Source organism: Hyperolius riggenbachi, chromosome 5 (assembly GCF_040937935.1).
Source record: "Hyperolius riggenbachi isolate aHypRig1 chromosome 5, aHypRig1.pri, whole genome shotgun sequence".
NCBI classification, from domain to species: Eukaryota; Metazoa; Chordata; class Amphibia; order Anura; family Hyperoliidae; genus Hyperolius; species Hyperolius riggenbachi.
In genome coordinates, this window is record NC_090650.1 from 271,839,559 (window position 1) to 271,853,620 (window position 14,062).

General features: G+C 45.3%; 1 protein-coding gene across 1 annotated transcript in view; it reads left to right on the forward strand.

Annotated features, from left to right (window-relative positions):
* Window positions 1-8,159: 8,159 nt before the first annotated feature.
* GMPR (guanosine monophosphate reductase) overlaps window positions 8,160-14,062 on the forward strand; it is a 124,803-nt gene continuing 118,900 nt past the window's right edge. The window contains exon 1 of the mRNA XM_068234647.1: window positions 8,160-8,667. Coding sequence (XP_068090748.1) covers window positions 8,581-8,667 — 87 coding nt within the window. The 5' untranslated portion in view covers window positions 8,160-8,580. The remainder of the gene's footprint in view (window positions 8,668-14,062) is intronic.

Genomic DNA, 14,062 nt, shown 5'->3' on the forward strand with positions numbered 1-14,062 from the left:
CTACCCACCCGGCTACCTAACCACCCTTCCGGCTATCTACCTGGCTACCTACCCACCCGGCTACCTACCCACCCGGCTACCTAGCTACCCACCCGGCTACCTAACCACCCTGCCGGCTATCTACCTGGCTACCTACCCACCCGGCTACCTAACCACCCTGCCGGCTATCTACCTGGCTACCTACCCACCCGGCTACCTACCCACCCACCCGGCTACCTACCCACCCGGATACCTACCTACCCACCCGGCTACCTACCCACCCACCGGCTACCTAACCACCCACCCGGCTACCTAACCACCCACCCGGCTACCTACACACCCACCCGGCTACCTACCTACCCACCAGGCTACCTACCTACCTACCCACCCGGCTACCTACCAACCCACCAGGCTACCTACCCACCCACCCAGCTACCTAACCACCCACCTACCCACCCACCAGGCTACCTACCCACCCGCCTACCCAGCCACCCACCAGGCTACCCACCCGGCTACCCAGCCACCCACCAGGCTACTTACCCACCCGGCTAAGGGCTACCTACCTACCCACCCGGCTGCCTACCTACCCACCAGGCTACCTATCCACCCAACCACCCATGGGAGCTGCGCGCCGGATGGAGGCTGGGACAGGAGGTCTGCTGCTGCAGGTGAGTAAATGTTTTTTTTTTATTATTTATTTTAGCAGGTGTATGTTCTGGGCAGGTCTGCCACATGATTGCGTGTATGTTCTGGGCAGGTCTGCCACATGATTGCGTGTATGTTCTGGGCAGGTCTGCCACATGATTGCATGTATGTTCTGGGCAAATTTGCTACATGATTGCATGTGTTTTCTGGGCAAATCTGCCGACATGATTGCACGTATTTTCTGGGCATATCTGCCGACATGATTGCAGGTATTTTCTGGGCATATCTGCCGACATGATTGCACGTATTTTCTGGGCATATCTGCCGACATGATTGCACGTATTTTCTGGGCATATCTGCCGACATGATTGCACGTATTTTCTGGGCATATCTGCCGACATGATTGCACGTATTTTCTGGGCATATCTGCCGACATGATTGCACGTATTTTCTGGGCATATCTGCCGACATGATTGCACGTATTTTCTGGGCATATCTGCCGACATGATTGCACGTATTTTCTGGGCATATCTGCCGACATGATTGCACGTATTTTCTGGGCATATCTGCCGACATGATTGCACGTATTTTCTGGGCATATCTGCCGACATGATTGCACGTATTTTCTGGGCATATCTGCCGACATCATTGCACGTATTTTCTGGGCATATCTGCCGACATCATTGCACGTATTTTCTGGGCAAATCTGCCGACATGATTGAATGTATTTTCTGGGCAAATCTGCTCACATTATGTGTATTTTCTTGAGAAAACCTGCACAATTATGTGAATTTTCTGGGGAAAGGGTCACCAAAACTTGGGCCCACTGTCTTTGCGTTGCACTTTTCAAGGGAACCTGAGGTGAGAATAATATTGAGGCTGCCATATTTCTCTCCTTTTAAGCAATACCAGTTGCCTGGTTGCCGTTCTGGTCCTCTGCCTCTTATTCTTTCAACCATAGACCCTGAACAAGCATGCAGCAGGTCAGGGGTTTCTGACAATATTGTCAGAACTGAGAAGATTAAGCTGCATGCTTGTTGCTGGTGTAATTCAGTTTATTACTGCAGCCAAATAGATCAGCAGGGCCGCCAGGCAACTAGTATTGTTTAAAAGGAAATAAATATGGCAGCCTCCATATCACTCTCACCCCGGGATCACTTTAAATTACAGTTAGCTCCGCCCTTATCCGGTCATTGCCACGCCCATTTTTTGCCGCGCCGCTACGCGCCGCAGGTTCTATCCACGCCCTTCGCGCGCCGCAGGTTATAGCTGCACCCATTTTTGGGCGCGCGCCGCAGGTCAGGGGGGCCCACAATTGATATTTTGCACAGGGGCCCACTGCTGCCTGTGTCCGCCACTGTGTCTATCCAAATGTTAGCTGTAGAAGCCTGCTTTACTATAAAATTGGGGATTAAATTATTATGAAGAGAAGGTTCTTTTAGTATATGGTGATAATAGAAGAGTGTTCTTAGTTGAAGGGATTGTCATAAATATTTTATTCTGTGGTGAGAAAATTACTTTGTTTAGGGGCTAATTAATAATACAATTAAATATTTGATTTATGCATAGTAAGGAGATTACGATATGGGGCAGAGTAGATCCGTCTATACGTTGGTAAAAGGGCAGTTCGCTGCTCTCATGATGCCCTAGTTGGCTCCAATTATGGGTGTTAACAGGTCTAACTTTCAAAGGGATGTTAATCCTATGGGGAACGATTAAAGAGCATATAGAGTGACATCTTGCCCTGAATACTATTCAGTTACCTTTTTTCCCACCAGGTTATAATAGTATCACAAAAAGTGATATCTGTTTTCAGTCTTTAGGACTTTGGGATTAGGGGATATGAAGGAAGCCCGTCAGAGAAAATAGTTGTATTTCAAAACACTGCACTGACTCAATTCAGAGTATAAATACGGTGGTATACGGTGGTATAAATACGGTGGATGCTTATTAATGATGCAATTTTACTGAACGATACTCCTTCCAGTTGATTGTATTGGACAGTGTTGATGGTACCAATCGACTACAAATTACCAATTTGTCAATCGTTTTATCAATTGATCGATTACATCTGAAATGATGGGAATGGTTGTAAGTTTTATTCCATTTATGAGCCAAATCCATGTTTTTTGCTCTGAAAGGTTGGAGCTGGGTGGAGAGCGGGAGTTGGACTCAAAGAGCAGCTGACAGTGATGATGAGTGACAGCTCAGGTCACAGACATTTCCTGCCCCTCCATCCTCTGAGTCCCAGACACTTTCCAGACTGCTGCAGTTCGCATGTTTGGCAGTTTGACTGCTTTAAGTGAACCTAAAGTCAAGTAAAACAAATGAGATTAACTCACCTGGGGCTTCCCTCAGCCCTCTGCAGCCGATCGGTGCCCTCGCAGCCCCGCTCCGATGGTCCAGGACCCGCCGGCGAACACTTCCGGTTTGGCCGTCACCGGCCGACAGGCATGGGAACGCGAGTGATTGTTCGCGTTACCAGCCTTTAGGTTCACTTTAAGTGTGCCAGTCCGCAGCCCGCCCCTTGCTTCCTGGTGCCCTAGGCCATGGCTTTTGTGCCCTTGCCGGAAATCCGGCCATGCTGGTATGGTAGTTGACGGGCTAGCAGTTCTGACAAGACAGCTGTCAGATGCTGGGCAAGGGGGTTACTTAGCGACATCATTTTTTCCCCCTCAAACATCTGAGGGAAGGAACCCCGGCTCTGTGGTGATGACCATAAAGGAGGCAGGTTGGAAGGCAGAGTGGAGCACTACTGGGAACTATGGGGAGGGCAGGAGGCAGAAGGAGGAACACGAGGAGGTTGGCTTGTGCTTTGACAGCTTTTTTCTTTAAGGGCTTCCTGCCACAGGGCTTTGTGATAGGACCCCATGTGCCTTCTCAGAGAAGTTGTTCCTATATGTGTATGCTGGTCTTCCCACAAATTCGCTGGTGACACAGGATGCAATCATGCAGATGGCTTTGAACTGTCAGCAGCACACACAGAAGTTTTTCAATATTAATGAGCCTTGTTGAGGCTATCTAGTCCCACTAGAAGTCACTGGGTGTGGGGCTGGCTGACCCCATGTGACGGCACACTCTGCTGTTTGCCGACTGTAACCGCTGCTTCCTTCCCTTTTCCTCCCTCTGATCTCTCCTCCTCCTGTTCCTCTTTTGTGGGAACCCAGGAGTTATCTATCACCACATACATCATCATCACCCTCATCGCTTAAAGTTTCAAGCTCACAGTAGGCTGAAGCAGCAGTGTCATTACACCTTGTGGTGACATGGTGTAATGACAAGTGTGAGACAAGTGTCTCACAAAAGTCTGTGACACGGTTTTATTTTTATTTTTTTTCGGCACACTGAGATCACCTATAACACACAGTATGCTCACACGGATGTTGCTGTGACACGGTAACAGAACACGCAGATCACACAGCAGGCAAAGACCAGCAAAGGTGGTGTCACATGTCTGTGACACGGCTTTATTATTTTTATTTTTTTGGCACACTGAGATGACCTATAACACAGTATGGTCACACGGATGTTGCTGTGACATGGTAACAGTACACTTTTCACACTGAAGGGTATAGCAATAGGGGTTGCAGAGGTTGCGACCGCATCAGGGCCCTTGGGCCAGAGGGGCCCGAGGGGCCCTCTCTCAACTGCAGTGTTAGCTCTCTATTGGTCCTGTGCTCATAGTAATCACTTCTATAGATGCTTTGAATAGTGGTAATTATTAACAAACTGTTCCCCATCCCCTTCTTGCACCTCTGACACTGTAGTTGCCATTGGCAGGTTTTGGTGCACAGTATCAATTGTTATGTATAGAGTGCTTAGGAGGGCCCAATGTAAAACTTGCATCGGAGCCCACAGCTCCTTAGCTACGCCACTGATCACACAGCAGGCAGTGACCAGCAAAGGGGTATTGTCACACTGACAAATGTCTGTGACACTGTTTTATTTTAATTTTTTTGGCACACTGATACCACTGATAACACAATGCGGTCGGTCACACGGGTGTTGCTGTGAAGCTATGTGGGGGTAACATAGCACTCCTCATGTCACAAATGTCAGGCACTAAATCACTCTTTGCAGTGATGGTGGGCTATAACAGTGACGCAGCCACACACTACAGTCACACGGATGCCCCAGCAAAGGGGTATTGGTACAAATGTCTGTGACACTGAAGGTTTTTCTTTTGGCACACTGATATCATCGATAACACAGTACAGTCGGTCACACAGGTGTAGGTGTAGAATCCATCAATATGTCCGTTGGTCCATTATGTCCCCTTCCGCGAAAAAGACTATTCTGAAGTATAGTGTGAACCTACCCTTCCTGGTATTTTCCTACCATGTTACCTATAGTAATCTATGGTAACATCACAATCAGTTCATATAAAGTGAGGGAAAGTATTTGATTCCCTGCTTATTTTGCTTGTTTGCCCTCTGAGCAAGAAATGACCAGTCTATAATTGTAATGGTAGGTTTACTGTAGCTGTTAGTGACAGAATAAAAACAACAAAAACCCTCAAAAACCCTGTGCCCCAAAGTAAGCGCTGGACGTGCATTGTAATGAGTGAATTAAGTATTAGATCCTTTATCAAAAATTTACTTTGTACTGGGTGACAAAACCCTTGTTGGCAATCACAGAGGATAGATGTTTCTTGTAGTTGGCCACCACCAGGTCTGCACTCATCTCAGGAGGGATATTTTTGGCACACTCCTTTTAGCAGATCATCTCAGAGTCAGTAAGGTTTTGAGGTTAATGTTTGGCAATGCTAACCTACCGCTCCCTACACAGATTTTCTATTGGACTGAGATTAAGACTCCAGAACCTTCAAGTGCTTCTACTTGAGCTACTCCTGTTGCCTTGGCCGTATTTTTGGGGTCATTGTCATGCTGGAATACACATCCACGACCCATTTTCAATGCCCTGATTGAGGGAAGGCGGTGCTCACCCAAGATTTGATGGAACTTGGCCTGTCCATTATGCTTTGGATGCAGTGAAGGTGTCCTGTCCCCTTACCAGAAAAAGACCCCCAAAGCATAATGTATCCACCTCTATGTCTGTTGGTGGGAATGGTGTTTTAGCCATCATAGGCACCATTGCTGCTCCTTCAAACATGGCAAATTTTATTTGATGCCAAAGAGCTTCATTTTAGTGTCATCTGACCACAACACTTACCCAGTTATCTGGATTATTCAGATGTGCATTGGCAAACTGCAGACGAGCCTATACATGTGCTGTTTTGGGCAGGGAACCTTGTTGGCAGTGTAAGATTTAAAGAGAACCTGTACTGAGTAAAAATATTTAAAATAAACACATGAGGTAACTTCAAATGAACATTACATAGTTACCTTGCAATCAGTTCCTCTCAGAAGCTCACCATTTTCTTCTGACAATAATCCCTTCCAGTTCTGACAATATTTTGTCAGATCTGAAATATATCAGTTGCTGTCAGTTATAGCTGAGAGGAAAACCGATGTACCAGGTAATGTTCATGTTTCCCTATGGCTCAAGTGGGCGATGTTACAGTTTAACTGTGTGCTGACCAGGAAGCTGTTACGGGGTAATGGCCAGTTTCAAAATGGAGGACGGAAAATTCCATTGAACACAGAGGACAAACAGGACGTGAGAGAGGAGAAAGACACTGAGGAGTAGACTACATGGAAGGTAAGTATGACTTGTGTATACTTATTTTGACTTTTAATGTTCAGTTCAGGTTTTCTTTAAGTCCTTGGTGTGTTACCAATTTTTTTATTGGTGACCAGTTGCCCTGAGATCATTAACGAGTTTCTTCTGTGTAGTTCTAGGTTGATTTTTCACCATTCTTATGATCATTTCAACCCCACAAAGTAAGATCTTGCATGAAGCCCCAGAACGAGGGAGATTGACAGATATTTTGTGTTTCTCCCATTTGCGAAATTATTGCTCCAACTGCTGTCACCTTCTCACCAATCTGCTAGGCAATAGTCTTGTTGCCCAGTCCAGCCTTGTTCAGGTCTACAATTTTGTCTCTGACATCCTGGGACAGCTCTGTGGTCTTGGCAATGGTGGCTAGTTTGGAATGTGATTGCTTTTGTGGACAGCTGTCTTTTATACAGGTCCTGTAACAAGCCAGGATTAGGAGCACTCCCTTACAGAGGGTGCTCCTAATCTCAGCTTGTAACCTGCATACAGTGGTGACAACAGTTGGCGCAATAATTTCGCAAAGTCACCTGGGAGCCTGGTTGCTGGTTGATAGGGGATCAAATACTTAATTTAATCATTTAAATCATTTAAATGCACATCAAGCTCGGACTTTGGGGCACTGGATTTTTGTGGGTTGTTTTGTTGTTATTCTGTCACTCACAGCTACAATAAAGCCACCATTAAAATTATAGACTGGCCATCTTGGCCAGAGAGCAAACAAAAATCACCCTCACTGTAAGCAATCATGTGTAAGACTGTTTTGCATCAAATTTACACTGAGGTAGAACAGTATTTCAAGTGTAACAAATGATTCAAAAATATAGGTTAAGTAGCCTGGCGGTTTTCAACATTTTTCTTGCGGTTTTCGGTTGTCCAGGTTGTTACTGGGGTCAGCCCAGCCAAATAAAACCAAATGCCTCAAAAATACTAGCTACGCAAACCCACCAAAATGCTCTTATTTAGACTGGTCTCTTGAAAGTGTCTGTCCAGCTATGACTGGAAATGTAGAATTGAAGTGGTAAAGTGTACTAAGCACCATTTTTAGCACCCCGGGCATCTCAATAGCACAAAAAAAATGCATGACAACAATGTGGCTCATTAATAATAAAAACAACCTTCAATTTAAAAGTTTAGCAGAGAAGAAGGGTAATAAAATACCCTACTTCCGCAGCTTGCCTAGCCACAGAAATTTCAGGCAGATAAGGACTGATATTATTTTACTGCAAACATTAACGTGGAGCAAACAAAAGCTTTCATCAGCAGGGGGCTGGGGAGATAGGTCACTGTGCTTCAAACAGTTTTGAGAAATCACAGACGCTATTTTCACACCTCCACCTGGATAAATAGAGGACAGCTAGAAGGTGAGGGGGGAACATGGCAGCTCCTACCGTATAGGTATTAGAAACCAGGAGAAACTGCAGGGGGGAAAGTGGCACTTGGTTCCCTTTAACCGCACCAGCACCACCACTCCACTATTTGCATGAACCAGACCCTGGTATTTTTACTGATGTGTGTGAAAACCTCAAGGCTTATGCATTAGGCAAATGACTTTCCCTTTGAACATTAACAAGTCATGAATGGCTGGTTTACAGGAATTCGCTTTGAATTCACATTCCATGCACAAGTAGATTAAGATGCATGCAGCTATGCAACATATATCTATTTTCATGTATGAATCATATTGTGGCAGAGAAAGCAGTGGAACACTTGTGTAACAGTACCAGAAGATGTTTAGTGCACACCCTAAAAAGGTCTTACAGGAAGTGTTTGACATAGGATTGTCTGCATCACATTCATTTACAGTCTGCTCTGTTCTGTTCTCTCTTCTAGGGAAGATAGCTGCAGCCAGCAGGTTTTACCCACACAACTACAAGCACGCAAGGCTCATTGATGAATCCTGTCTAGTGCTTTGATTCAGTTATGCAGCCTTTTGCTGTGGAGAGCAGTTGAGTCCTGTTATTACACACACAAACTAACACACACACACTAGCAGCCGCCAGAACAGGAGCCAGAGGGAAGACTGGAGTCCTGCCGCTCTACTCTACAAAGGCACTTTCTAAATACAGCACTTGCCTAATAAAGATATGGGGCTTGTGCATTCATTGCTGGCCTTTACTGCACTATAAATACTCTTGCTGAAGAACATTCAGGCTTTGGTTGTTTTAGGCTGAGACCTGGTGCAAACACAGTAACAAGCATATCTGCTGTTCTCTGATACACACTATATACAAGGCCCTATTCATTCAGGATTAAAGGATCTAATAACCTTCCCTGAGAATGCCTAGGGTGGACGCAGATATCAAGCTGGACTTTAAAGATGTCCTTCTCCGTCCAAAGAGGAGCAGCCTTAAGAGCAGATCAGAGGTGAGTCCTGATTTATTCTGCTTTTCTATTGGATGTCATATACTAATGTATTGCATGCTTTGTCATGGTTTGTTGTAGGTGGGACACTTTAAATGTATCCTCTTAAATGGAATAAGTTCTGCAGTTGTGGCTAAATGGTTACAAAATCAGCACAAACCATTTTTTTACTTTGAAACAGATTTTAAAGGATTAGATTTTAGTACATAGTAAAGCTGCCCACAAGCAGATTTTATTTCCCATGTGATCAGTCAGATTAACAAGATTTACCAACAGCTATATTGCATGATAACCTTTCGACATATTCTATTACAATTATTTAGAGTAAATCATCTTAATCCTCTCACTACATGGCTGTAAGTTTGCTAATAAATAATGAATAGAATCTGAGGGGCCATCATGTGGTTTTCAGTGAAAAGTTTAAAGAATGATGAAAAGCTGAGTTGTGGACACAGAGACACTGACTATGAGGTGAGACAGGTGTCTGACAGGTGCATGTATCTGCAGCATCCTAGGAGGAACAGGTAACTGTTTCCGTTACCCAGAAGAAATTTCCACCTTTCCTGAAGAGTGGTGCGTGCACCTTAGGCAAGACAAAGGACATTGGTGTAGTAAAGAAAGCATAAGGCAGCCAGCCCAGTGCTTTCACCTTGCAACGTTCTATAATTCACCTTGACAGTCCAGAGAACAACTCCACATAGTTTTGGCTGAGGGTGGAATGACAGCCAAGTTCTCAGAGCTTTAGAAAACACACATGACAGTGACAGTCCCTAGGTAGACTCAGGCACTAAATAAGCAATTGCTCTGTCTCAAGTTACACTGCTCTGTGTCCTGCTGGGAAGATGTTAACCTATGCACTGCTGTAAATTACTGTACAGTTACATCAAGCCTCTTTACAAATACATATTTGAATTGACGGATCATTACAAATATTTTTTTGTATAGTCAATTTGTTTACTGTGGTAGTACATTTCTTTACTGTTTTAAAAAAATATTGCTTTTGCGTTATCTTTGTATGGCTTTCCAGCAATTCTAATATATAAGTATTATAAAAGCTACTGTAAGATTTATAATAGTAACAATTCACTATAGCTCCTCTCTGAATGGGGTTTTTGGGCAGTGTCCTGATAATGGCTTCTGCTGATTTGTACACCCTACAAAGGTAATTCAAGGTAACCGCATTCCAAGGCCTTGACTGGATTCTGGCAGGAGGAAATTGATGGCAGTGTGTTCTGTGGTACACATCTCTGGGAGCAGTGCTGTATAATATCACTGCATTGCAGGCTGTGTCTGCATTCTGAAAGAACATGAGAGGGATGGGCCTCTGTCACTCCTGCTAATGTCTGCAGCAGCTTCCCTGCAAAATCATGCAACCTCTATGTCATACTCTGGGCAATGAAGTGTAATTTCCTCTTCTTTCAAACTAGTGACAGCCTTTCATTGTTAGGACTATAAAATGTAATCTGTTTGTTTAGGAGAAGAGAGGGTTGCTCCATTACATCTGTAGTGATAGCTCTTCAAGAGAACACAGCCTGTAATACTGGGTATGAGTTTCCAGGAACACTGGGCCACTGTGCATGTAAAGTGTATACACATGCATACATATGTCATGACTGAGAAGAAGGACCCTATAAAGGGGTTATTTGGATCACTTCATACTGGATTCCTAAAATCTAGAGAAGCCATGATAGAGGTGCAGTCCAACCACATTTGTTCCTTGCAATGCATTTTTCAGGATGTGCAGTGCTGATACCTTGAGTATTGGTAAAATGATTACCAATATTCTTGTTTGGTTTGCATTGGAGTTTTTCTTTCTCTCTTTCTTTTTTTTTTTTTTTGCAATGGAATTCTTCTAACCTAGTTTTAACCTAATTCTAATTCTTCTTCCTTGCCCTATCCTTTAAACCTTCCTGGCGGTAACCCCAAACGTAGTTCGGGGTAAGCCGCGCAGTAGGTTTTCTCAGGCCCTGCTGGATTGATTTGTGCAATTTATTTTTGCTGCACGCAGCTAGTACTTTGCTAGCTGCGTAAGCACACCGATCGCCGCTGCCCCGCGCCGATTCGCCGCTATCCGTGTCGCCGCAGAGCCCCCCCCCTAGACCCCTGCACTGCCTGGCCTATCAGCGCCAGGCAGCGCTAAGGGGTGGATCGGGACTCCCTTAGACGTCACGACGTCCATGACGTCGGTGACGTCATCCCGCCCCGTCGCCACGGGGATTTCCTGATCGCCCATCGCCGGAGGCGATCGAATAGGGTAGGGGGATGCCGCGGCTATCATGTAGCAAGCCCTAGGCTCGCTACATGATTTTAAAAAAATCGCTGCCCCCTGGCGGTTTTTAATAGACCGCCAGGAGGGTTAACTAACCTCCTACCCATACGCCTAATACTAACTGACCAAACAATGACCCTCCTACCCATATGCCTAACACTATACCGACCTAACACTCACACTCACCCTTCTACCCATATGCCTACCCAAGACTAACCGACCTAACACTAATTAATATGCCTAACACTCACCCTCTTACCAATACACCTAACACTAATCTTCTTTTGGGTATGCCTAACACTAATGTTCCTTCCAATACAACTATCAGCAACTGAAGTCTTCTGCCACTAACCAAATGTTCTTCCAATATGCCTTACACCAGGGCTGGTTCAAGTAACATTTGGGCCCCAGGGCAAAATTAGCCTGGGGGCTCCCCAACAGACACCCCCCCCCCCCCCGACCAAAACGCATCATTAGAGGCCCTTTGTTGCAGCCAAACTTCCCTCCTGGGCCCCTGAGCTGGCTGCTGACCCTCCCCCAATCACCTCCCAACTTAACAGACTCTGCAGAGTCCCTGGGAAGCAACAGTTAAGGTGGGGAGGGACAACTTGGGGGCCTCTACAGGCTCTGGGGCCCTGGGACAATTGCCCATTTTTTCCTATGGTAGCTCCGGCCCTGCCTAACACTATCCTATTACTGATGCTGTTTACCAAATTTTCCCTTGCCGCTAATATCAAAAAGCATTAAAAAGAACCTACTCAGCGCCGCTTCCCAAAGTCACTGCATCACTTGCAAGGTTTACTGTTATAACCACTCCGGAAAACCCCCTTCATTGGCGCGCCATAACCACAATTAACATTGTGGTTTATGGTATAGCTAAAAAGCACCATTTACTGTAGTGCCAAAATGAACTTCTTCGGTACAGTCAGTCTCAGGGAAACATTGCTGGCCATTTTGTACATACCATACATATGCTCTCCCACCTCCAGTGAGCCTTGTATTAAATTGTATGGAATAGTGCATAAGGATGAATAGGGAGCAGTTATCACATGTTGCCTGTTCGGTACATTTTCTGCAGCCAGAGGCATATCTAGAGGGGCGCAGGCATACCTTGTGCCATGGGCGCCACAGCACCATGGGCGCAATGCCTGCTCCTGTGCTGCACCCCCCATGCCTGCCTCCGTGCCTCTCTGTCACTTAGACTTCAGATGAGATTCATTCTGTTAACTGAGGAACATGGCTACTTAATGTATGTATGTAGGATGCACTTGGCTTAGTGAAAAGAGGACAGAGAGGGAATAAGAAGATATATTTCAAAAAAAAAACTTCAGCAAAAAACATAGGCCACCATAACGTATGAATAAGAAAGGATTCTGTTTTTATAGGGGAAGGGGGCTCTGACTAGGGGGAAGGGGGGCACAATTTCAGTGTTTGCCATAGGCACAACATTACTCAGATGCACCCTTGTCTGCAGTGCAGTGACCAGCATGCAAACAGATCTAATGTACAAAATAGCTTGTGCTTCCACTTGCTATTTCTAACGGATCCTTTTGCTGCATTACAGTAAGCGCAATGCAAGGTCCTAACCTGTTGCTTTTTTCCAGACATGACATATGCAGCGCTTGCTCACAGAGACAATGCAAGCCTATGGAAACTAATGGTGTCCGTACCCACTAGGCTTTTTACCATTCTTTTTCTGTCACCTTCTGTTTTTCTGTCACCGTCATCTGTCATCTTCTGCCATCATTAGTGTTGGTTGCCGCTCTGGCCGTCATCACCGACAATATCCACAATACGAACGAGAGCCCTGGCAAAAGCCTATTAAACTGCTAGGGATCCCTATTGGGCATGAAACACATGGTGACCGGAGTGGCAGTGACCCGAGTGGTGCAGAAAATGTATCCATGCTAGTGCAAAAAAAAAAAAGATGCAACAAAGTGTGATGTATCTGGATGGACCTGCTTCAGTGCACCATTGCAGATGCAACACAAATGGGAACCGAGCCTTACTAATGCCTGATTGATTATTTTACCACGTAGTAATTCAGTTGCCTCAAAGGCCAATTTCAACCTGATGAGGGTAGTAAGTTGCACCATTTTACTGTCCACTTCAACTGCCAGTGTGTTAACCATAGGACCAGTACCCCTGACCTGTATGCGCATAGGAGGTGGTGTGGTTCTTGCAGAATTCAGGTTGCTGTACCCGCCTGAAACTAGACATCTACTAGTATGGGCCGAAGCAGTAAAGTTTGGTGTGTGCAGTTATAAGGGTGGCTAAATACCTGGTGTAAGCACCACAGAGAGCTCGCTAGCAAATGTCTTTAATACTGCTCAGTGCTGGGCGTAATGGAAAAAGCTACGCTTACGGATCATTACGCGTAATTTTACGCTATTATGCATTACGGAATTACGCTAACGGTGTAGACATTCAATTTCGGTACATGTCTGTAATTACGCATAGCCCTTACGCAATTACGCGTAAGAATACCGTAATTCGGGTTGTTACGTTATTGGCTTACGCGTAAAATCCTACTAGCAATTAATGCGTAAGGTCATGCTGCCAAGCGGAAAAGTTGACGCATGGATCAATGTTAGGTAGCCGCCGACTTTAAGGGTTAATAGCAAAGCCCCCTTAAGTGCTAAGAGCCTCAAATTTGGAGAATATATTAAGGAGATCAGAAGGAATAAGAGGAAAATTTTTTTTTTCAAAAAGACCTTATAGTTTTTGAGAAAATCGATGTTAACCGCTTCAGCCTATATGGACGAGCAAGCTCGTCCAGGCAGCGGCAGCTGAAGCCTATCTGGACGAGAGTCCGTGTCCAGGCGCACTTCCGCGTGTGCGCGCGCATGGCCGCGTGGTGCGCACGGTGCGTGCTTGTCCCCGACGGCTTACAAGCCGTGCTGTTTGGTGAAGAGGAGCCAGCGCTCCTCTGAGCCAATCAGAGCAAAGGAAGTAAAGAATTCACATAGTTACATCCAGTAACAATGTGAATTCTTAATAATGTTTGTAAATAAAACGTTTCCCTCTCTCTGTCTCTCAGCTCCTGTCACACAGATCAATCACTGTTCTGTGGTGACAGGAGCTGAGAGACAGACTGACAGATAAACTGGTAGGACTTTCTTTTAATAA